Below are 24,895 nucleotides of genomic sequence, written 5' to 3' on the forward strand. Positions count from 1 at the left end.
CTTGGTTAGAGCTCGGGCCGCGGGCATGTGGGCAAGGAGTGAGGCCTGCCTTGTGGCCCTGGTGGCCTCTGACCCCGGCACCGCTCCTTTCAGGCCCCTGCACCGGCTCCAGCAACCCATTGGGTTGGGGGAGGCTGGAGCTGCCTGGGGTGGGCAGTCCTGGGGGTGCTGGCTCTCTGCATAGCCCCTCACCATGCAGGACCCCTGCCAAATGTGCCTCGTCTCTGTCTGATACGGGGTCCATGGCCCAGAACAGATGACATCATAATGGCCGATCCGGGACCCGCTTCTTCACAGCTGAGGAGAGTTATGCCCGGAGTGAGGACACAACTCGCCTGGGGTCCCCCCAGACCCCCCAGGCCTGGGCCCCCAGGGGAGGCAGCGCCTCACCTGGGCAGTAGCAGCGCAGCACGCCAGGCTGAATCAGGGACGCAGGCACTGAGATCTGGTCGAACAGGCAGCTGTAGTTATTGCTGGCTTCCTGCCACGGGCCTGTGATGAGAACTTTCACTCCTCCCTGGAGGGGACAGACAGCAGGGACATGTGTCAGCCACTGTGGGGGGAGGAGGGCGAGGGATGCAGGCCCCTGGGGGTAAGCCCTGTTTCCAACTCCAGCAGGAAGAGGTCCCTCGGGGACCCAGACCCAGGCACTCTCTGCCCTTCTCGCTGGCATCCAGCACAGGCCGGCAGCCCCGACCTCTGACCCCAGCCTCCTCCTGTGCCACCTTCAGTTCCATGCAGGGGGAGCACAGAGTTCCCCATACCTCTCGGCTCCTGCAGCACCCCTGGGAGGAAGTAGAGGGCTGAGGGGGCTTTGAGTTTGGAAAAGGGGCCTGAGCATCTCAGTGTCTCGGCCTAGACTGAGGGTTCTGGTGGGGCAGTGGGCAGAGAGACCCAGGATCCCCAGGGCGTGGCGGGGCAGCCCGGGGAGGGGACGTGGACAAAGGTGATGAGAAAGACAGCAGAACTAGCAAAGGGGGGACACCCTGCGCTGGAGAGGGGCCGAGAGCTGGGGGCTGGGTGGATCTGAGCCCATGTCTCTGCCGAGCCATCGAGGGTACTTGCCTGTGCTGCCACCAGCCCAGCCGCCAGGCCCCTCGCTGCACCCACGCAGCCCCGGCAGGCACTGAAGTGACGGTGGCCTGCTGGGGCTGCAGCTGCTCCCGCAGCAGGGGATGGCGGACTGGGCAGGGAAGAGGGTGGGGGAGGGGGCCTTGGACAATCTTGCTCCTGTCAAGGGAAGAGGGCCCCGCCCCCACGGGCCCAGAGGTGCCCAGGAGAGGGGAGCACGGGGAGAGGCCGGGGCTCCCTGACCCCCTGCAGGAACCGGCCAGGCCGTGCCCTGGTCAGTCCTGCTCTGCGGCGCTGTCCCTGCTCGGTGCCTCACAGCACCCTCTTGCACCCCGTCATGTCCGGTGTGGACAATGAGGGTAGGTGCTCCATGAGGACTCGGTGTCATCGAGAGGAGGCCACCCTGGGCTGGGGGAGGGGGGACGGGCAGTGAGGCAGGCCTCTGCGGCTCTCCTTGGGCGGGCCACCACCAGCTCCGTCCACCCTTCCCAGTGATGGGGGGTGGGGACCAAGAGCTGCCCAGGGCAGGGCCGAGAGCGCCCCCTAGTGTCTGGGCTGGGGAAGACCCAGAGGCACGCCTACAGGAGCCTGGGTAGTGGAGGGAGTGAGGACTGTGGGACCCCAGGCCCTCCTCCCGCCACCTCGCCAGGTCACAGAGGCCAGACCCCCGCTCTCCCCTTGCTGCCCCCAGGCTGGTGAGAGGCTCTCTTCTGTTCAGCTACCTGTTCTTGGCACTGGCCCATCCCTGCCCTGGAGGGACCCCCAGCCTCAACGCGGGGCTTGCTCCTGAGGCTTCTACAATGTTCTGGGAACTGAAACCCAGACCTGGCCCAGGGCTGGCCTCGGGCATCAGCATCAGGAAGGGGTGCTTCGAGGGACGAGGGGGAGGTGGCTCCCAGAGCCCCCCGCCAGGGGGAGGGCTCCACGCTCCGCTCTGGAAGGGGCTGTCCCAGGCCGGAATGCACTCCGCCCCTGCTCTTGCGTGGGACTCCCTGTGGGCTGGGCTGGCTTTGGAGAAATCATTGTTCAGCCGGGGGACCAAGGTTTGAGGGCAGTGGAGGGGGCATGAGGCCAGGAGCCAAGAGCAGGAGGCCTGTCCCCATCCCCCAGTGGCTGTGTGTTCTCAGGCAAGTGGCCCAGCCTCTCTGGGTGGCATTGGATCTCTAGGGGACCCTCTGGCCTTGCATCCCTTGATTCTGACCCACGGCTCCATGGGGAGCTCCAGAGGCGCCTGGGGTGGGTGCGGGCTGGGAAGCGGGCCCATGACCCGCGCAGAACTGATGCTGGGAGGCCTGGGAGTGCGAGAGGCCAGCTCAGGACGCCATCCTCCCTGGTTCCTGGGAAGTGGAAGAGCAGTGGCTTCAAAAGGCCACAGGCAGTCACCATTGAGAAAAAAGGAAAAGAAAAATAACGCCAATCAACAGCTGCTAGCATGAAGCCGGGGCTGCTGTGAGGAACAAAGGACTGCAGAAATTACTGGGGACAGCAGGCTCTTCTCCATGGAAACAGCCGCAGGATGGGCTCAGCATCCTTCAGTTCTGGGGGGCGGTTTCCATGGCAACGCTGGCCCTGCTGCCCTGAACCACTGTGACGCAGGCACCTGAGGCTGTGGTTGAGGCCTCCTCTGGCGGGGCCGCGGGGGTGGCCATAACTGGGGTGGCGCAGAGGGCGTGGTGGGCGGTGGGGGAGGGAGCGGCACACGCCAGCTGAGGTCACTGCATCTTGGGACTCCTGAGAGAAAGGACCCAGATTTCCCAGGCACCTGGGGGCCGGTCCCGGGCCCAGGGGCACCCCTGGCAAAAGTGTGTGCTTGTGTGCGGGTCGGTGCGTGGGGGTGTTGGTGGCCAGCTCCGCCGGGGGTGAAGAGGTGAACAGGGCACAGAGGCGGGAGCTGTCTGCGGGAGTGGGGGGGCCCTCTAAGAAGAGACAGCCAGAGGGTCCCCGCCTCAGCATTCCCGAAAAGTGGGTGCCTGGCACCATCGAATTCTAGAGCTGGGTGGGGATACAGGGCGACTGTTTAGCCAGATCCCCGTTTACAGACTGGGAAGTGTCCCAGGCTTTGTGTCTCCCACAGAGCCCTCTGCGTGCTGGGCAGAGCCTGGCCAGAACCCGCCCGACAGAGCAGGCAGGCAGGCCTCTGGCCGCGGGGAAGAGGAGAGGCCAGCACGCCAGCAGGGTGGAGGTAGGGCAGGGGAGGGTCGGGAGAGGAGGCGCTCTGTCCTGCACCAAAAGGTGGTGACCCTGCTGCCAGATGGGGACAGGTGGGAACAGCGGGGGTGGGTAGGGCCTCTGCAAAGAGAGGTCTCACCATTCGGCCACATCAGCCCCAAAGGGCCCAGTTGGGTGGCGCCTATGCATTTTCCAAATCAAATTGATTTTGAGCTGCTTTTGTTTCTGGGCAGCTGGAATCACCGAGGGCCTCTGGCCGCACAGCCGGCATCCCTTTCCTGTTCCCATGCCGCCCTCGTGTGGCCAGCGGCTGAACTGACTCTCTCCCAGGTACGGCGTAGGATCTGCAGCCGGCACTATGGTGCCGAGCAGGCCGGCTCAGGTTCCCCGGGCGACCGCAGGGCCCGGGTCGTTAGCACCCGCACACCCAGGCTGAGGCCCAGGGGAGCGCTCCTTCTCCTGCCTCCAGCTCCCACGGGACCCAGGCGTCTGGGAGCCTCACAGAGTCCTGAGGAGCCTCCCAGGTCCTAGGACTTGGAGGGCCTCTGGGCCACCCCCTCAGCCACCTACAGAGGACCAAATGGATGCAGCCAGGCCTCTGGGTCACTAAGACAGTGCTCCAGCTCCCCGCCCTTACCTTGCGCAGCCAGGCCCGGGCCAGCCTGCGCCCCCCGCATCCCCGCCCCTCAACTGCTCTCTCAAGCCCCACGGGGGTGGAGGGGGCGGGTAACCTGCTGGGCTGAGCTGACTTTTCACCCTGGAGAAGTGAGGGGGCTGCTAGGAGAGCGCCCCTGAGACCCATGTTGCTAAGTCACACCAAGCCACATGAGGAGGAAACCAGTCGGAACCTTCCAGAGTCTTGGGGGGCAGTGAGGGAAGCAAAGGGAGGTAGACAGGAGGGACAGGGGCCGCCTGAGTCTGCCCTTCCCTCAGTCCTCACACACCCTAGTGAGGCAGGGGCGGGAAGGGCGGCTCCCTGCCCAAGGTGACTGGCTAGTGAGCGGCTAGTAAGGGGCCAGGCTTGGGATCCAGACCCCTCATGACATAGAGCGGTCACCTCTGGACACCGGAGGGTCTTTATAAATGTCCTGGCCACACGGGGCGTGGGCAGAGCCACCCTGTCCAGGCACCGGCTGTGTTTCCAGGGCGCTCCTGTCCACAGGCTGGGCCACTGGCTGGGCCGGCGTGGCACCTAAGAGCCGGGGCACTGGCCCGTAGGCCTTAGCTTTGCCATAAAGGCAGGGGGCAGAGTGGGTGTGTGCCTCCCGGCCGAGACTGTGACACTGAGGCCTCCAGGCTAGGTGGCCTGTCCAAGGTCAAACATGGTCGACCAGCGGGCAGCCTCTCCCCACGGTCACGGCAGGAGGCCATGAAAAGGAGCTCAGGGCGCCACGGGCTGCGATGGCCAAGGAACGGTGACCAGTGTTCCCTGATGACGCACTGCGGCCGCGGGCTTTGCCAAGTGCTCCAGGTGGCCCTGACGCAGGTACTGTTACAGCCCCGCCTTCCAGGTGAGGAGACTGAGCCACAGAGAGGGGAGGCCATGGCAGGGCCGGAACTCCCACCTAGGGGAGCCCCGGAGATGTGCCCTGTACCTACACCCCTCATCACAGCCCAGGGGAGGCTCTGGGGCAGGGGCGGGCTCTGAGAGACACGCCACTCCCAGGGCACCCCACTGCCCTGTCTTGACCTGGGTCTGGAAGGTGTCCGAGCCTGAAGCGCTCTGGCAGGGGGCTACGTTGCTGCCTTGGTTAAGCCGCCCTGAGGTTTGGGGTCACCCCTCCCTTGTCCGGGGCAGCAGCCCCTGCCCTGGCATCTAGGGAAGGTGGCAGTAGCACCAAGGGAGCCGTGAGCAGCCACCAAATGGGGGGACAGAACCAGTCTGAGCCCCAAACACTTGGCAGGCGGCCTGGGAGGAGGCGAGGAGGGCGCAGCCGGAAACGCTCGGGCCACTCCCCGCGTCCTGTGCCATTCTCGTTGGAGGAAAGGCCAAGTTCCCGTCCTTACACGGGGTGCCACCGTGGCTGGCTGGGTTTCCCTGCGTCCCTGGGCTTCGGGGCAGCGCTTCCCTGGGTCGGACCTGAGAGAGCAGGGGCGCAGGGCTGGAGGCAGCGGGGTGGGTAGGTGCAGGGTCGTGTAAAAAGCTTTTGATTTTGTAGAGGCCAGATTTACCCAGGGAAGCCCTACAGACGACGTGTGGAAGCTGTGCCCTCCCTCTTACTGTGCTGGAAGTTTGCTTTTGTTTTGTTTCCTTTTCTTTAGGGAAGCAAACCGAGAGCAATGGCTATGGTGGATCTAAGGTGGGGACTTTCAAATGCTTGCTTTTCAGCAGCCCCAGGATCCCTCTCCCCAACCCGACCCCCAAAGCAAAGCAAAACATAGGTGGCATCTGAAAACATAAGCCAGGGGACAGCGGACTGCTCTGGCTGAAGCTGGCGGGCCACCAGGCCTCCGAGGAGACCCCTGCCTTTGAAGCTATTCCGTGACTGAGACTGAGAACCACTGCTGGGACAGGTGGAAGTATTTCGAGTGACCTGAGGACAGAGGGGGACAACGTGGCCAGTGTGGTCTGGGGGGCCACATGCAAATGAGGTCCCCTGTGCTTCATGCCAGAGGGTGAGCAGGTGAGGCAGGGGGGAGGTGAAGCAGCCGCTTACCTCCGGGTACGACCACTCTGGGGAGTAGTCGGTCACCATGAACACCCGTCCGCTCTGCTGCAGCAGCCCCAGGGTGCCCTGGGCTGAGGAGGCCGAGACCACCTCTGCCACGTGCATGTAGGCCATGGTGCTGGCCCCGCCCTCGGCGCCGCTCAGCTGCAGGCTCCCCTGTTGGGGGCTGCAGCAGGGGATGCACATCTCCGCCTGGGCGAAGGGGGCGGCGCGGGCCCCGTCTTCCGACTGCGAGAGCGCCGCGCCGTCCCCCGACACCAGCTGGTGCCCGTAGATGGTGCCGTTGCTGCCCTCCACGGAGATGAAGTCGTTGATCAGGTCGGAGAACTGGTTGCTGAAGGAGAGGTCAAAGTGGTCCAGGCTGAGCTCCATGTTGGAGGCATTGCCGAGGCCAGGCTGGGCCACGGGGTAGAGGCCCTGCACCACATTCCCCGGGAGGATGGGCACGCCGCCTGTGCTGCGGATCACCCCGGGGGTCTCGGGCTGCAGGTAGTGCTCGGAGCTACAGGCCTGCAGCTCCCCAGACTTGATCAGGCCCTCGCCCCCTTCGGCCACCTGCGAGGTCTCCATGGTGACCTCTCCTTCCGTCGCCATGGCCTGGAAATTAGCCTGAAACTGCATGAGGTGGAGGGAGGAGGTGGACTCTATCCTTGTCTCCACATGGCCGCTGCAGGAGCTGGTCTGCGACGAGGCCTCTGTTTTCACCGTGGGCATCACGAAGCTGCCCGCTGAGTCACTCAGGCCGCTGTGGGAGTTCTGCTCGATGGGGAGGGGCTTGCTGGCGTCCTGCAGGAAGAAGCTCGGGGAGGGGGTCTGGTGCACGTGGGGGCTGTGGCCCGTCTGGCTGAAGCTGGACGTGTAGTCCTTGTTGGAGTCGATCGCACTGAAGTCCATCTGCTCCAGGGTGGTGCTGGGGCTCAGGCCGCCGCCCGAGGGCAGCAGGCTGGAGCCCGCGGTCAGGGTGAGGGAGCTGGAGGCCGCGGCTGCCGCGGAGGACGAGTACGCGTCTTTGGCCATCTGCTGCTCAAAGGAGGTGTCCTCGGTCTTGATCTCCTTGGTGAGGACGGCGGAGAAGCCGAAGCCCCTCTCCACGGGCGGCGAGTGCCGGACATTGGTGCCGACCATCTCGGCTTTCAGGCCCCCGCCCCCGTAGGTCTGGCCCTGCTTTGGGTTATTGAGGAAACAGTCGGGGTCAAAGTTCATGGTGGTTTCTGGAATCTTCCGGCCACCGTCGAGGGTGGTGGAGAGGACCAGCTCTTCGGAGACGTTGCCGGGCAGCATTGACAGGCTTTCCGAGCTGCCCGTGGTGGGGAAGGCGAACTTGTGGCCGTCGGAACTCATGGCCAGGACGAGGCCCTGAGAGGCGTCGGGCGACAGGAGGTGGTGGTTGGGGCCGGCGGTGGGGGACATGGTGTACACGGCCTCGCTGGTGACCTCAGACATGAACACCGTGGCGCTCTGGGACAAGCTGCCCATCACCGAGGCCACCGCCATGCTGGACACGCCTGTGACCACGGGGCTGTCCACCATGTCGGGGTCGCTGTTGAGCCCGCTGCTGATGGACACGGGGGAGCTCTGGGTGGTGTCGGGGACCTCCACCTGGTTGGTGGACGAGACCTCGGTGCTGCTCTGGTGCAGCAGCACGGGCTTGGCCACCTTGCCGTTCCTCTTCTCGCGGCTGGCGCCCTTGCCATGGCTGTGTTCGTGCTTGCCCTCCGACACGTCATTGTGCTGCACCTCCGCGTGGCCGCCGTAGCCCCCCGCCCGCGGCTCCACCTTCGGCGAGATGATGCGGTGTTTGGCACTGTTGCACTTGTGATGCGCGCTGCTGCCCGCTCCTGCAGAGATCAGAAGCACCACGTGCCCACGCACACACACGCGCACGCACGCATGCACACACGCACGCACACACACACAGAGGGTCAGAGCTAGGCTGCGGTGGCCCGGTCTCCGAGCAGCTGAGTCCTGGCAAAGCCCCCGCGGGGGGGCTGGGCAGGCTGCTGGGCCCCTGGGGCTGCCGTGGAGCCGTCGCCCACGATCTGGGTCCCCAGAACCCGAGCCCTGGGGCCCTCTTGTGCCCTGTGTCACCATCCTCCACGCCGGGTGCCTTTTCCCTTGACTCACTTTTTCAGCAGTGGCCGTGGTGCCCTAGTGCATGGCAAGCAGGGAAGGAGAGGCTGAGAGAACATCGTCCTCCAGGGAGAGGCCTTCCGCCTCGGAGCAGATGCCCTCCCTGGGAAGACTCTCGCGGGCCGGGGCTCTGCCGGGGGGCGGGGTGGCCTGGTCCCTCTCTGCCCCCTGAAAGTTTCCACGCCTGCTCAGGTCAGGCAAGCAGCACTTCAGGAAGACCCTCGGATGGGGACCACCATGGGGCAGCGAGCCAGGTCGGGGCGGGGTGGCAGGGCGCGGAGAGCAAGGCGCTCTCCCTGGGTTCGCCCTCACGGCCAATGGGGGTCGGGTTTCGCCCTGAGGCTGGGAGCCATTTGGGGCCTCCGCCCTCTGCTGAGCTGGCTAGACCTGTCCTCAGATCTTTGTGGGACAGAAATCTTCCTAAAACACAGTAAGGGCAGCACCTTAAGCGCTCAGTTCAGGGCCAGAGAAGGGAAAAGCCCCTGGTGCAGAGCGTTTCTGAGCTCCGCAGTCGGGTTCACCCCACCAGGCCGCCCCGACGGCCCCTTTCTCTTTGCTCCCCGACTCCGCCGTCATTGCTTTCATTCCGACCGATGAGGGCCCCTTGGCTTGATCAAGGTGAATTCTCCCCTGACCCCATGACAGCCTCACCAACGAGATTCCCAAGTGCATGGAGATGTCGCAGGGAAGTGGGGAGCCCCCTCCAACGGAAATATCTAATCAAGGCAGCTCGGGGAGCAGAGAACACACATTTCAAAGAGCAAATGCTGCTATGAGAAAAAGATAGATGTGGGTGGAGAGTGGGGGACACCTTATGTCCTTGGTTAAGGACAGAGGTTAAAGGACAGGGTTTAGTCTGAGTGGTCCCGAGCACTCAGGACTGATCTTTCTGAAAAGCCCTGGCTGGTCCAGTGCCTGGGGACCTGGGCTTCCTCCTGACACAGCCCAAGGGCCCAGGAGGTCTGGAGGGCACTGTGGTGGGTGGGCTGGGACCTGGAGCTCCACCCGCTGCTGCACCCTCGACTCTGCTGCCCGCATTTCTAGGAATCGCTCTCTCCTGCCCTAAGCGGGCTGTGCCGCCAGCCGCCAGGGCAGGTCAAGGGCAAGTCTGTCCTGGGCACCGGGCTGTCGCCTGACTCCAGGCTGACTCCGGGCCGCCCCTCCCTGGACATCGCAGTGCCCCCTGAGGAGGAGGGCCATGCCTGCTGCCTGGCAGGGCACCCCCGGCCCCGTAACGCCCCTGCCCGCGGGAGCCCCGCTCACCGAGGCCGCCGGTGCACAGGCAGTTGTGGGTCCGTGGCGGCGGCTTGGTCTGGTGGCTGTCGAGGATCTGCTGCACCAGCTGCTCCACCGAGAAGCCCGAGCTGCTGTTGCCATTGCTGCAGGTCCACTTGATGCCGTGGACTGCGGGGACAGAGGCAGGGTGGTCAGAGGCCACGGGGACAGGGAGGGGTGGGCAGCGTGGGCCCGGGCCCTCCCAGAGCACAGCCCATCTCTGCTAGGAGGCTGGCTCTAGGGACCCAGGAGGAGGGAGGAGGGAGCACCAGGCTGCCCCACCAGACGCCCTGGGGAGCCCCGTGCTCCTCCTTGGCGGCCTCTGCCTCTCCCCTCCTCCCCCTATGATGCAGCCCGGGAGCGGGCTGTCTAGGGATTTGCTTGGGTTTTCCCCAAGTCCAAGTGCACCAGGGCGGCTCTTCAAGGAGCCTGGGCTGGAAGAGGAAGGGACCTCACCAGACTGCACGTCGCGGAGACCTGGAGAGGAGATGGAGGTCGAGGCCCCCCAAGGGGGCACGTTAGCTTCCTGCTCTCACCAGACTTCTCAGCCCCAAGGAGCTGCAGTGGACAGGACGGAAGGGCCCACTAGAGACTGGTCACCTGGGTCGCTGCCCTCGGGTTTTGGCTCGATCCCCCTTGGCCCTGGACCTCTGCTGCCCTGGTGTTGCGGCGGAGGTCCCCAGACGGCTGAGGGCTGTCCCCCTGCCTGCCTGGCAGGAGGGGCTGGAGCCCTGAAATAAACTGCCTCGCCTCACGGAGTGTGGGGACTCCTGGCGCTTTGTGTGCACCCAACAAAGAGTCGCCGTGGTCACAGCCATTCACGGTGACAGTGGCGACGATGGCAACATGCAATGCGAGCTGCTGGCCTTGCCCTGCGGCCGGCGGAGGCTGTGGGAATGGGGATCCTTGCTCTGAAACCCACAGGTGGCTTGGCCGTGGACGCGGGCTCGGGGGCAGAGCTATGTGTGCTCCTCAGGCCTCTGCGCCTTGTCAGCACCTTCATGTAGAACTTCAGGGGTTTTGCGAAGAAAGCCCCATGCGCGAGGGCGGAGACCTGCTGGGAGTCCCTCTTGAGCTGCCACCCCCTCTGCACGCCGGCCCCAGGCATTCGCTCCGGGCCCTCGCCCGCTGCTCTGTGCACAGGCCCTGGGGCCCCGGCGCCAGCACCGCCGCAGTCCTGACCCCGTGGGTCATCCAGGGGATGGGGGCGGTGCTGGCGGCCTCTGTCCCGAGCTGGCCGAGCTGTCTGGATGGATTCTGCGTCTGAAGTCCTGTGTGCCTGTTCAGGGCGCCATGGAAGGGCATGGGCCGGGATGGCGGCGGGTGGCAGCCCACCTTTCCTCAGGTGCGCAGCCCCCGCCTCGGGGTCCCTCAGGCAGTTCGCCACCAGCCCTGCTGGCTCAGGCCGCCTTGTCCCGGCAGCAGAGGCGCAGGCCCAGGCCAGAGGCTTGCAAACCTCGTCACATCTCTGCAGCCCTCGTCTCAAAGAAACTGTCGCCTGGCAACCCAGGGTGGACAGCGGGTAACAGCACAAGGGGCCTGGCCGGGGCGCGAGTGAGGCCAGCGTCCCCGGCCTGTCCCCAGGCCCCCTTGGCGGAGGGCCTTTTCCAGACGTCCTCATGTTATAGCGGGAAAGCAGAAGCTGGGTGGGGGACAGAGCGCAGGGCTCGAGGACCCCCCTACACTGCTGCATAGGCAGGCAGCCTGTCCCAGTGCCCAGGCCCGCCTCAGCCTGGGGAGTCTGATGTCCTTGGTCTGGCGTGGTGCCCAGGCTTTAAAAACACTTCTTGGGGTGACATTGGTTAATAGGACCACATAAGTTTCAGGGGTACATCTCTATGATACATGATCTGTACATTGCAGTGCGCCTACCACCCAAAGGCAAATCGTACCACATATTAGGCCCCCTCCGCCCGCCACCTGCCTCCAATGCCTGCCCTCAGGCAATGATCGCGCTGCTGCCCGCGTCCGCCAGTCCCCGTGTTGTATCCTGCCTATGAGTGCAGTCCCATGGTTCTTAGCTTTTTCCGGCTGTTTCACTGAGCATAATATTCTCAAGGTCCCTCCATGTTGTTGCGAGTAGCAGTATGTTGTCTTTTCTAATGGCTGAGTCGTATTTCACAGCATATACGTGCCACATCTTCTTTGTCCAGTCCTTCTTCGAAGGACACTTTGGTTGGCTCTCCGTCTCGGCCGCCGTGGACAATGCCGTAATGAACATAGGGGTGCATATGTCTTTGCGTGTGTGTGTCTGAGTTTCTGGGTGCTTAGGCTTCCTGAAAAAGCCGTCCAGTGTTTCACCTGCAGTCAGCGTGGTGGCCATGAGCGTGGTCCCGAGCCTGTATTCTTCAGAGGCTGCAGGGCTGGGAGCAGAACCGCCCTCGCCCCCCCAGAGCTCACACCAGGGTGTCTACCTCTGGGCGACTTGGGCTCATGGCAGAACCAGACCAGGTGTTCTCAGGAAAGGCCCCGCTGAGCCTGACCTTGGCCGTCGTCTGACCTTGGCCATCTGGAGAGATGAGCCCCGCCTCTGGTTTTGGCCGCATGGGCACACCTCACCCAAAGGCCCTGGGGGTGGAGTGGGCTTGCTAATTCCCGAGGGGCAGACGTCTCTGTCACCCCTGCCCGTGGCCCCGCCACCCTGACACTGGGCTCAGGCCAGGCTTCTGCTCTGGTCGCCAGGGCGCGCGGAGCCCGAGTGCCTCTGCTCTTCCTCTCCTCCTTCTGTTGCGAAGGTTATAAGATGAAAGCCCAGCGAAGGGTGACAGATTGCCAGCAGAGGATTTCTGGATGCCTCATGCAAATGACCTGCTGTCCCGGAACACCCAACACGCAGGTGTGCCCCCCACCCTCCCTGGTGGGGAGAAGTCCCCTCCCCAGAGGTGGCGAGCTGTTAGTGCTGAATATCAAATACTATCAAGGCAGCTTTTAAGATGTCATGCTCTGCTTCCTACCAAGTAATGAATCAGCGGGAAAAGGGATTTCCATGGGGAAAAGAGCGCTTTGTGAAAGGAAGGTTAATAAATGCGCACCGGCAGGCCCCTCCCCAACCCTCCCCGCTTTCCAAAAGCAGCAGAGAGGGGACTCCGTTAAAAGTACGCTCGATGAAAGGGAAGGTCATGGCCTGGGGGTGGGGGGCACAGGAGAAAAGGGGATTCCCAGAAAATGAGCTCCTGGTGGCTCGGGGTCACATCGGTCCCCTCTGCTCATTGAATCTCGATGGAGGGCACTGGGCTCCTCATTTCCAAGCCACAGCCAGCCACCCTGCCCAGAGGACGTCCGGAGTGTCCTGAGCTCCGGGCTGCTCAGGTGCCCAGGAAGGCTGGGACAGGGAAGGTACCAGCGAGGGCGTGCACGGGCCAGGCAGCTCCTCCGCGGGCTGATGTGGGCCGGGGGCGGCCAGCAGGGATACGCTGGCCACTGGAAGTGGGGGGCCGCAGGGCGCTCCCGTGGCTACCCCAGCAGTCCCGCTGCGGCCCTGGGAGATGGGTGCCTGCGGCCCCGCCCTGGCTCGGGCTGGGCTGCCTGCGGCGCGCCCTGTGTGAGGACTGGTGCTCGGAGATGAGGCTGGGGTGGCTGTCGCAGGGACCCACCAGCCCACGCCAGCACTGACCTGGCTTGTACTCAACACTTACCCTAATTACCACCCATGGCTAGACCGCAGTGCTCCCACTAATATGAATAATCAAAGTGAAATCAACGGCAACAGCATGTGGCCTTGCTTTGGAGAGCATCTTCTGATGAACAATTTACCCAAGAGGCGCCGACTGCTGAGAGAGAGTAATTGAGATCTGGGGGCGGGGGGGAGGTGTGGGGCGACCCCACATGGGGCTGGCGGCCGGCCAAGGGCCTCTCGGGTATGGCTGCTCCACCCTTGCCTCAGCGGGGAGGGGAGCTACGGCTGGGCGGACGGGGCCCGAGCCCAGATCAAGCTCTGCCACCACCCCTGCGTGGACAGAATGGTGTCCCCCAAAAATCCTTAGTTTGAAGCCCTAACCCCCAGGGGACTGTATTTGGACACAGGGCCTTTCGGAGCTTAATAAAGTTCAATGAGGTCCCAAGGGTGAGTCCTCCTCCAGCAGGACTCGTGTGTGTCCTTGTGAGGAGAGGAAGGGACCCCAGGAGTGTGCACGCACAGGGGACGGCCATGTGAGGGCGCAGGGAGAGGGCGACTTTCCGGGGGCCAGGAAGAGAGGCCTCACTGGAAACCAACCCTGCCGATGCCTTGACCTTGGACTTCCACCTCCAGACTGTGAGAAAATTAATTTCTGTAAGAAAATTAATTAATTTAAGCCACCCAGCCTATGGTATTCTGACCCCTGGGCACAGAGAGATTACATCTCTAATCTGTGAACAATCCTTTGAAGAAGAATTTTCGTCCCAATTATTAATTTGAGAACCAAGACTCAGGAGCTTTGCAACTTGCCCAAGGTCACAGAGCAGAGCAGCGGGGGCAGGGAGCGGCCGCAGAGCCAGGCTCGCTCTGTCTCCTGGGGTCTCCCAGCCTGCACCCCTCTCGGGACCCAGGAACTCCTGGATAGATGAGGGGTGCCGCCCTCTCCGGGGACCGAGGCTGCTTCCATTCAAAGCTAGACTCATTTCACTTCCCAGAAAGAGGGAGGCTGGTATATGGGGGGTGCGGGGAGGCGCTGACTGAGTAGGAAACCCAGAAACCTGGGGCTGGGCCAGGTGCTACCCCCAGCCTCGTGCCCACCCTGCTGTCTCCTGCCCTGCCTGACTGCGGCGGGTGCCGCTGTCCCAGGAGTGGACTGGGGGAAGGGAGGGCCCAAAGCGCTAAAGCCCCTGGTTCCTCCCTTGTAGCCTTCCTCCCTGGGGCCGGGACAGGGGCCGCTAGCCGGAGAGTGCGGCGACTGAGCTGGCCTGGCCACACAGCCCAGGGCAGAGGAGACTGGCTAGGCCCCTGGGGCAGGGCTGGAAGTGGGAGGCAGGACCTGCAGCGGACCTGCTTCCTGGGAGACAGGACACATGGAGCCGGCGAGAGGGGAGGGAGGCCTGTGCTGGGAGCAAGTCCCAGCGGCTGAACCTGGGCTGCTGGGGTCCTCGGAGGCCTGGCCACACTCATCCCGGAGACTGGGGGGCACTGAGGGGCAACCCAAAGGAAGACTCCTCCCAGAGGAGGTAGGGTTTGCAGGGGCAGCGTTTGACTCTGAGATGGGGCCCCTTGTCTGGCTTTCCGGTCCCTGGGGATGGAGGTGGGGTGGGGACCCAGGGGGAGCTTCCTCTCGGTTGTCGGCTGAGGCCACGACCGCTCATTCCGGGCGTGGCTGCCCCCAGCAGAGGTGGGACCGACCGAAGGGCATGGCGAACCCCTGGGCTCACTGCTGGAGCTGGCTGTGGGAAGAAGGGGCTGCTGGCTGGACCACGTGGCCTTAAGTGCGTAAGATGTCAGGAAGGTCTTTGGTTCTTCTTGGCCTCAGTTTCCCTGTCTGCAAAATGGGTGCCTCTCTGCTGTTCACCTGATGTGTCACTGTTCCCTCAGGGACTTAAACGACACACAGACAAGCATGCCCGACACCCAGGATTCTGATTCAGTGGCGTCCGTGGGGACCTGTGGCAGGTCAGGTCCAGGGCCCGGAGCCGAGGCCTCCCCTGCCCTGAAGCATCGAGCCTGCAGCGCTGTGGGAGGGGACTGGCTAAGGAGGCGGAGGGAGAGCTCTGCCAGGCCCAGGGACCGGGGAGAGCAGGCTGCCAGCCCCCTTTGCTCTGCAGGCCGGTAACTTCCAGAAGGATGACAGAGCACGTCGCCGGAGCTGGGGTCACTACGGTAACAGCACAGGCGGCGCGGCTGGAACTGACATTTGGCATCCTCTGCATAGGAAGGGTTTCCTGGCGCTGTGTGAGCACGTAACAAGCGGCACGTTGGTGGCAAAGATAATCTCACCCAACAGAGGCCTGTGGGTGCCCCTCCTCCTGCCCCCATCAGCTTGGGCCCGTCCAGTTCTCCTGCAATGTACTCAACACCCAGTAAAGACCCACAGAAAGAGTGACCATTAACTCGCTGTCCAGACAGGTCACCTTGGAGACAGACAGGGGTGCTGTGATCATGTGGCTAGACAACAGTATAAACTGGGACACTCCCAGACAACCCAGGACGTGTGATCACCCTATTTAGGAACCATGTGACAGAGGCAGGAGGGGGTGCCACGTGCCTCTCAATGCTTGAATGAACCCAATTGGATTCCTCCGAGTTGTTGACATTGGAAGGCTGTCTCCATGGCAACAAGGTCAGTGGGAAATGGCAGCAGTGTTGGTTTAATTTTCACTGTATTCTTGTTGACAGGAATAAAGGCCTTGCTTCTGATTTCTTGGTTCAACTGGATAACATTTTCATTAGATTTAACTTCTCATATCCAGACACCCACATACTATTCAATTTCCCCGGCTCGCCCTCAACTCCCATCCTCCTCCTCCTGGTCCTGAAGACATTTCGGAAATCTCATTTCGAGGAGTTCGGAGGCTGACTGGGAACAGAACGGCACGTGCGCTTGGGGACCAAGGCGCTGTGTCCTGAACGAGCTCGCCGTTCCGGGTCTCGGCGTTCGGGACGTGGGGCATCAGGTCCTCCCTCCTGCCTTCCAGCGGGAGGCATGGGCTTGCTTGGGCGCCCGAGCCCCAGAGAGGGCAGAGTGGGGGGTCCCGGAACACAGAGCTGTCCGCCTGTGGGCGACCGGATGTCAGACGGGGGGGCGGGGAGAGCACAGCAACAGGGAAGTCTCTGACTTCAGCAGACTCAGGCCACGCGGGCCCAGGGCTCCCTGCGCCCCCAGTGCACCGTCTCCTGGGGCTCCATGAGTAACAGACGGCCTGGCTCAGCGTTGCGCCGGCCCTGCCACCCGGACGGGAGCGTGGCGGTGTGGAGCCGTTTCGAGGCTGCCAGGCTCTCCCGATTTGCTAAGCGCCCTATTACTGAGGTCGGGACTTCTTTGCACCGTCGTCAGAGCGGGAACGTGCCTGACGCTGATTGTCTGGTGATGTCAGAGGTACAATCTGGGCACGCGAGGAGCAGCTTCAGTTACCCCACGTCCAGCAGCCGCGTGGGCCCCGGAACCCTCCTCTCACTGGGCTAGTGCAGCCACCTCCAGGCCCCAGCCAGGCCCGGAGCGGGCAGGGACAGACCCTCCAGGCTCTTGGCAGTGGGGCAGGGGACCAAGAGGGGTTCAGACGGTGTCCATCCTGCTTCTGGCGAGACCTTGAGCACCGATGCCTCCTCCACGGGCCTGGAGGTGTCATCGCAGGGAGGCAGGTGCCACTGAACGATGTGGCCCAGAACCTTCGATTTTCAGAGAAGCTGAAAGTCTGAAGATTTCAATGTTGGCAAGGCTATTGAAGTTTAACAAAACCACCCCCCAGGGCAATCAGGGCTGGGTCAACTCTGCAGGGCAGTCACACAGGACATGGCTGGAGCTGCTGTGTCCCCAGCACCAGCACAGAGGCGCGCAACGCCCCCAAAGCTCACTGCCTGCCTGAGTGGATGTTAAAAAGGAGCTGGGCATTTTGTAACAGCAGGGGGTGCGTGGCCCCCAGGAGGCCCTGAGTGGCAGGTAGCCAGGGAGCAACAAGAAATCAAAAGGAGCGTTTCTCTTTTAGTTCTCCTACTTGGGGGCCAATTCCGCTAAACACAATTTAGCCAGAGGGAGAAAGCCTCATTTGCAAAACAAGCCTGGATCCCCACAGCACAGCAGGAGAGAGAAGCAGCCCCAAACTGAGCTCAGCCTGCTTCTGAGCCGCAGCCTGCTGCCCTGTCTTCCTGGCCAGGCCTCCGGCCTGGGAGGTGCTCAGGAGGCATTGCGGCTGGAGTGAGGGACTTAAGGGGACCCACCCAGCCTGCTCCTTGAGCCAGTAGCTCCTAACCAAAGGGACATCCGATATGGGCAGGGAAATCCTGTCCAGGCCCTCTGTCCCATCCTCGCCCCACAGTGACTCTGGATCCTGCAGACACAGGCAGCGAGCAGAACCGCCAAGCCTCCCAGGCTCCGTCCACTGGTGAGCGCCTCAGTTCTCAGGGACCGAGCTGCGTCGGGGGCTGGGCCCATCACAGGGACGCAGAAGTGCTTCCTTTCATGGCCTTCCAGGGTTTGTGTCTCCTGACTTCAAGACCCCATTATGTGCCCAGCACTAACATCTGACTTTCAACCCAAGGAAGCTTCAGGGCAGCACGGCTTGTCCCCGAGCAGATGGAAAGGCCCCACGGCGTCCCAGAATGCCCCGAATGCCCGCGCTTTTTCTGTGGGTCCGAGGTCAGCACAGCCCCCCGCCCCTTCTGCTTCCTCTTCTGGCCACTGAGGGCCCACTGGGACCTGTGGAGTCAGAACATGCCGGAGGGCAGCACCTGCCTCACACTGGCCTGCCTGGGTGTGTGCGGCGAGGGCTGCAGCTGCCCCGGCCCAGCCTGCCCCAGCTCATTCCTGACCCCGGCCCCTCGTTCCTACCTTGGGTCTCACTTCAGAAGTGGGGACACTGGAAAATGTGTCCAAGAGAACACTTCTGGCCAGAGAGAAACCCTCCAACCCTTTCTAACAGCAGCCCCCCTTTCCCCGGACTGACCTCTCTTCCCCGACTTTCACAAAACTCCTGTCTCATGTGCCCCTGCCTGCAGCTCCGTGGGGTCGGCACCTCTGGGACTTGCTTTGCTAACTGCCCCTCTGTTGCCCACGGACTCTGGCTGAGCCTTGGGAACACACCCTCCTTGTCAGGGGCAAACGCCAGCCCCTCCACCTTGCACCAGGCAGGTGATGTCTGAGGTGGAGAGGAAAGGAGGTGTGCATACCTCTCCCCAGGGCCCCCTTCCACTTCTCCCGGCCCCACTCCAAGCCCACTGCCCCAGAATCGCAGGCACCAGGTCCCCAGCAGGAATGGGACAATGGCCCATGACTGCAGGCTCCAGAGCCAGGCCAGGGAGTCCCCCTCTTTAGCATCTCTGAGCCGCTCTACTGATACATGCCACCAGGTGGCGCTAATCGACCAGGAACCAGGTTTGGTGCAGGGTCAGGAAAGGCAAGCTTTTGTTGATTTTACTTCTTGATATTTCTATAATCACCAGGATTACAATCTAAGCAAAAAAGCAAAACAAATAAACACTTCCCCTCTTGCTGGATCTTTGGTCTTTGTCTGGAAAATTATGAGAAAACAACAGACGCATGGCCTAGACAATCCCAGGCCCCAGCGGTGCAGCAGCGAGGGCCTCGGGACAGGCAGCAGGGGTGCAGGGGCGCTGGGGAGGGAGGCTCAGGTGCCTTAACGGTGGGGCAGGGGAGGGGGCGATGCGCTCCTGGGAGAGGCAGGTGCCTGCTAATTGGCCTGCTCCCGTCCAGCCTCTGCCACACCAGCTACTTCTCGGCCACATGGAATTCTCTCTCTCCAGCCCCGCTGACCTTTGCTGGGTCCCTGGTGGCTTGTTGCCTGTAGGCAAGGGATGATGCGCTCCTCTGGAGGCCCATGGTGAGGGGCTGAGACCCTGGCCCCCGAAAACACCAGCAGGCTGCAAGCGCCCGAGAACCGAAGGTGCCTGGGGAATGGAGGACGGCTGGGAGCTGGGAGAGCAAACTCAAACTCGTGCTCAGCATGGGCTCCACCCCCTCGCGTGAACCCCCTCCGCCCCTCCACACTCCACGTGGCCCCCGTCCCTGCAGTGAACACGGCCTTTATCCACTCATACTGAACACAGCTCCCCGCCTCGCACTCCACCACATAGCCTTTATCACCTCGCTCTTCACCTGGCCTTCAACCCCTCCAATTCGACGTAACCCCCACCCTCTCACACTCAGCTTGGCCTCCTTAATGTGGCCTCTGCTCCCTTCTACTCAGCATGACTTCTGCCTCCTCACCTTCCGCATGACCTTTACCCTCTCACCCTCGACCTCCATCACTGCCTATCCATCTGCCCTGAGAGCCTCAAACGTGACACGCCCCATCTCCTCAGTGCCACGCCACGAGCCTGCTTCTGCCTGTTTCCGCCTTCACGCGGTTGCACCCAGGCCTGCCTGGGAGTGCCCCCTGCCTTCGCCTGTCCCTGAGCCCCACACGCTCATCCGGGCCCAGGGAAAGTCCTCCCACCAGGAGGCCTGGCTGCCTGTTCCCGCGCTTGGTTTCCTGGATTCCTAGGATCCAGGTTCTCGAAGGCAGAACCGTCTACTTCGCCCTCGGTGCCATCTGCTCGGGACCCACGCGCTGGTGCAGCCTCTTTGGCTTGTCTTTCAGTGGCCTGGGCTCTCTCCCTCCAGGCAACTTCTCCAGGGCCAATGCAGGGCTGAGCTCTGAGCAGCTGCTCTGAAAGTCTGTTCCGGCCCAGGGCTGTGGGTGCGGGAGTCCCTGAGGGCTGTCCAGCTGGCCTTCGGGTGCCTGGCCTTGGCACAGAGCTCGGCACAGCCCAGCCACAGGAGAGAGGGCCGCCTTCCTGGCGCTGGTGACTCCCCTGACCGCATGCAGCTGGGCAGCTGCAGCCCCAACACCTGCGTGCTTTGTCATTTGACGGCCATGGGGCCAGAGGGTGGGACCGCCCCCCCGAAGGAGGACGGTGGGGCTCGGAGAAGCCAGGGAGGCGGGGGCCTGCGCACGGCCACCCCTGCACTCACGCCGCAGCCCCTGGAAGCCTCTGCACATCTGCACTTGTCCCACTGCTGCTGGAGCCCCTGCGTCCACCGTCCAGGGGCACAGGCCAGGCGCTCGCTCTGGGCCAGATGGCACCTGCCTTTCCACCCAAGCCCCCGGCCTTTGCTCCCGGGCCCCAGGGAGGCAGTTCCGTGAGTGTGGGAGATGAGGGTGACTGCGTTATGGACATATGAGTACCTGTGTCAGCACGCAGCTGTGCACTCGCATACATGGGGAAACGTGTGAGCGCAGACCCTGGGGCCACGCAGGCTGCCCAGCCAGGCCTCCTGCTGGGCCCACGCAGTGCTGCTGAGACACCATGATGGAGGCCTGGGGGCCCTGCAGCAAGGGTGTGGGGCTCCCGGGGAGGCCATGGTAGCCCAGCCCAGCCCTCAGGGGGCTGCTGGGGCCGCCTGGGGATCCCTGGGGCAGTGCAAGCTGCGGGGAGACCGGGTCTTGCCCGGCAACGCAGGGCCGTCAGGCCAGCCAGGGTGGGGGCAGCCGGGGCAAGGTCACCTCTAGGGGAAGGGCCGTGCGCACAGCTTAAAACTCGAGCCCTCCTCCCTTACTCTGGACAGCACAAGCTCACCGGCCGCTGGCCGGGCAGGGGCTGGCACGGCATTCCCTCCCGAGCTGCTGGGGAGCAGGGCAGGCAGAGAGCCGCGGGCACTCAGAGGAGCGGGTTCACTCCACGGGGAAGGGCCCCATACTGCTGGCCCTAGGGCAGAAGGTCTGGCCCAGCGGCCCAGAGCCTCCATGGTTCTGGGCAGCCAGAGGTCGCTGAGTGAGCTCCCCACTGGGCTGGCAGGACTCGGGCTCGGAGCTTGTCTGGCCCTTGGCCCCAGTCCCAGCTCACCTGGGAGGGCAGCGCCCTGCCTGCCCAGCCCCTCTCTCCCACCACGCGTCTGCTGGGCCCAAAGCTGGGGCTTGCTCAGCGCAGCTGCGTTGGAACAGACCCAGAGTTTCCAGGCCGAGACCCTGAGCTTTAGATCACATTCACCTGAATTCTGTAAACTCCAACCCTCAGGCGGGAACTGAGTCAGTTGTCCTCAGGCCTTGAGCTGAGAAGCGCAGTTCTCAGCTGAGGTCCTACAGGGGCACCCAGCTTGAGCTCAGCTCCCCTCAGCCCTGAATGACTCACACATACAACCCTGTTCCCCAAAGTATGTTAGGATGGTAGTGCTTAGCAAAAGACTACACTTCCCAGGCTCCCTTGCAACCAGGGTGACTATATGATCAAATTCTGGCCATAGGAATGACATAGGAAGAGAAGTGTGTGCAACATCTGGGCCCTGTCCTTAAAGGGAAAACGATTGCCCTCCACTTTCTCTTCTCAGCTTCCGCTGGCTGGGATGCAGTTGTGATGGCAGGCACTGGAGTAGCCATCTTGAGCCATGTAAGAGAAGGCAGCACCCTAGGAATGGCAGAGCAACCAGCCGGAAGGAGCCTGGATGGCTGCTCTCTGACTCTGGGGCTGCCATGACGACCTTGACCTGCCATGTGAAAGAGAAATAACTTTCTATTTCATTTAAGCCACCAGTCATTTGGTCCTTGTCACAGGAGCAGGACCCATATTCTAACTACCACTGAAAAAGACGGGAAGCATTTTGGAAATATATGGGGAATTCCTATCAGATCACAATTAAAAAAAAAAAAATCTGGTGGAGGCATCTGTCAGATTGCAGGTTGAAGGCAAGCCCCCATGGGACCAAAGGACACCGCTGCAAGCATCAAGGTGGGGCTCTTGGGCTCCGCCTGGCTTCCTTGTCAGCGTCTGTGAGATCCCCTTATCTTGCAGCAGGTGAGGCCAAGGCTGCAGACCCGAGTTTCCCTTCACCACCGATAAGCACAGCATTTTGATTAAACCACTGACAACTCTGCTGCGGGGCAGAGAAATTGGGAAACATCAGGAAATCAAACTGTGAAGTCTTTGAAGGAATGTGATTTATGTGAAAATGTGATGAAGCTAATGTGTTTGGCTCCAGCGCTGGGTGGCATGCCTGATTCTGGAACCAGATCTGATGCCTTCTTGGCTCCCAGCGCTCCGCTTTCCCTGAACACTGCTAGCTGCGCCCTGCGTGCGCTTCAAGCCTGGTCGGCACCGAGAGCTTCTGTGGGGGTGGCGTTCCGTGGGCTGTGTTTCTGGGATGTGCCTCTGTGACCAGAGGCACGTGCATACGTGTGTGTGCTCTGCTCGGCGCCCGCCCCACACCCTGGAGGGCCCCGGGTAATGAGCTTTATCTTGTAGTTTCACACAGTTTTCTCGATGCACTGCAGCCTTTTGAACAGGCCTTTGGGCCCCTCCAGGTAAGCGTCAGAGATCTGGTTTCCGTCCCCTGAAGTTCATGGAGCTCAACCCCTGTGCCCATCGGGAGGTGATACAGCCTGAGCCCACAGGGCCCCTGGGCCACCTTGTTCTAGGTTCCTGGTGGGGGCAGCCACAGCAGCAGAGGCAAGCTGGCCGGAGCCTCTCGTGGTCACTTGGCGCAGGAGGGTGGCGTGGAAGCGAATTCCATCTTGGGGTGCAGCCCCTGGGCCGGCGGGGCCGGCGACCTCCCTCCCCCTACAGCCCCCCTGTTCCTCCTGATCCCCATCCCCAACCTTGGGACTAGGGGAGGGTCCCCCAATCTGAGCACCAAGAACTCCTGAGATTAGCTGGCGACTGCAGGTGCTGCCGGGCCTCGGCTCGGACACTCCCTGAGACGGGACACTCACTCCTTCAAGGAAAGGACTTTCCTGTTGTTCCCTGGGTATGACTTGGCTCGAGGGCTGCCCCCCTGCCGCCCCGCCTCTGAGGGTGGCGCAGATTCCGGGGACCTGCTGACCCACTCTCTGAGGTCCTGTATGATAACAGGTCTTGCTCCTGAGCCTGAGGTCGACATTCCAGACCCCTGGGCCCTGTGTCCAACACAGGATGGCCCCTGTGCTCTTCTTGGATCTGGCAGACCTACGCCTGTCCTTTCTGAGCCCAGGTGGCCAGGGGGCAGATGAGGCCCCTGAGACGCCCTGGTGGCTGCCGGGAGCCACGGCCCCTGGAAGCGAGGCCTGGCCGAGGCCTGGCGTTCTGGAACCCCAGCCTTGCCTGCAGCGATCTGAGCCTGACGCACGCTGCGGAAAGTCGCACTGCCAACGAGACGAGGTCCAGCCCGAAGACATGATCCATGCGCCACGCAGGCCGAGAGCTGGGGCCTGGTGTCCAGGAGCGGACAGGCTGAGCGCAGGAGGCGGCCAGTGCCGGCCAGACCTTTCCCTCCCTGGTGGCCACTGCCCTCCCTCCTGTCTGCCGCCCAGGGGACAGCAGCCCCTGCCCTCTGGGCTTGGCTCCTCCTCCATGGTGCTCCGCGTTTCTGGGCCTCACTGTTCTCCCCGGTGATGCGGGCCCGATGCTCTGAGCCCTGCCTGGGAGGATCAGACACAAGTGGGGAGGGACTGACCCCCTCAAAGCTAGTTTTTTGTGTCGTCACCCAAGTGGAAGGCGGCCCCCACACCGGGCCCCTCCCGCCCGCACGGGGTGCTGGGCCGGGCGGCCGAGCCTACTCACACATGGGCTTCAGCTGCCCGACGAGCTCCTCCTTCGTCCACTTCGCCCACTCCTTCTTGTCGGTGTTGATGGAGCAGAGGATGGGGCCACAGGGCTTGCCACAGTCCTCGATGGCCGGGACGTTGAGATAGTGCACCAGGACGATGTCGGGGTTCTGGGGGCAGAGCACAGAGACTGGCAGCATGAGGGCGGCACAGAGTCCAGCCAGGGTCCCCCGAGAGGCGCAGGCAGGCTGGAGCCGCACCCCCTCCCCCTGTCCTCTTGACCCCAGCGCCACTGCTCCGTGGAGCCGGAACATGCTCTGTGGGGGGCTGTCCTGCACTCGGCGGCCGATGCGGCATCTACCTGCAGGTGCCCCTAACCCCAACCTGCAGTTGTGATCACTAGAAATGCCCCCAGACATTGCCCAGTGTCACCAGTTGAGAACCACTGCTCTATAGACGGTCTGATCTGTGTGTAACGCAGGACCACGCGTGGCGTCATCTCTCACTGCACATCCCGGACCTCCCACCCCCAGCTGCCCAGGAGCCCTGGGCCCGACCTGTGCTGCACACAGGGGCCCTCATCACAGCCTGCCGGCACCCCGACCCAGGGACCAGCGCCGCTTTTTCCCGAGGGGAAACGGAGCTCCCAGGTTCAGGGCGTCCCGCGCCTCAGGGTGGACGCCCCTCCACCGCGCATCAGCCCTGTCGGCACGCCCGCCCCAAGCGTCCCCCAGGAGGCAGCTCACAGCCCCTGGGAACTCCTCCTCAAAGGCCTCCCTTCAGAGTGCGAGGGGCTCACCACGGGGGGGCTTCGAAAGCACAGTGTGTCCCCAAGTGGCTCCACTGACATAGGTCAGCCTACTCCCATCAGATCCCATTCGAAACGTCCTCCGTCCCCTTCTGTCCACCACCAGCCCTCAAAGCGACAGGCCAAGGGGCCCCTGTGGGGGCAGCAGCTTCAATGCACAGAGCTCAGTGCCCTCTCGGGTTTTCTGCGGACCCAGAGGCAGGCCGGTTTCGGCCACGTCAGGTGTGATGCATTTGTTAAAAAGCAATTATGTTGCTTTATAACGCAGCTGGAAAAAAACCCATAAAAACCTTCTACCCCAATCAGAAGGTATTTTTTGAACTGTAAGGGAACTTAAGACAGTGCATCAAGGTGCTGCAGGGAACTATCGGAAGGGCCACGTGGAAGGTCCCTTCCTGTGCTCTTTTCCCAGGCTGGTGGCCTCTGCCCTGCTGCGTGACACCCGACCTTGAGGCCTGGGTGGGCACGAGGACCCCAGGCACGGAGGAGGCTGGGTCTGCGGTCGCCTTTTTGGATGTGGTCAGACCAAGTGCAATAAATGAATATGTGACTCAATCAATGCATTAATAAATAGACTCAAGATGACACATGACCAGTGCAAAGAAGTCGCCTGGCGTAATTTAAAAAGATTTTCAATAAG

General features: G+C 62.7%; 1 protein-coding gene across 1 annotated transcript in view; it reads right to left on the reverse strand.

Annotated features, from left to right (window-relative positions):
- CAMTA1 (calmodulin binding transcription activator 1) overlaps positions 1–24,895 on the reverse strand; it is a 723,509-nt gene that overhangs the window by 77,628 nt on the left and 620,986 nt on the right. Inside the window, exons 7-10 of the mRNA XM_054579829.1 lie at positions 23,464–23,617; positions 9,303–9,443; positions 5,898–7,747; positions 391–517 (exon numbers count right to left, since the gene is read on the reverse strand). Coding sequence (XP_054435804.1) covers positions 391–517; positions 5,898–7,747; positions 9,303–9,443; positions 23,464–23,617 — 2,272 coding nt within the window. The remainder of the gene's footprint in view (positions 1–390; positions 518–5,897; positions 7,748–9,302; positions 9,444–23,463; positions 23,618–24,895) is intronic.

The sequence above is a fragment of the Pteronotus mesoamericanus genome, unplaced genomic scaffold, assembly GCF_021234165.1.
Source record: "Pteronotus mesoamericanus isolate MK-2021 breed Mesoamerican mustached bat unplaced genomic scaffold, CSHL_Meso_final contig_557, whole genome shotgun sequence".
NCBI lineage: Eukaryota > Metazoa > Chordata > Mammalia > Chiroptera > Mormoopidae > Pteronotus > Pteronotus mesoamericanus.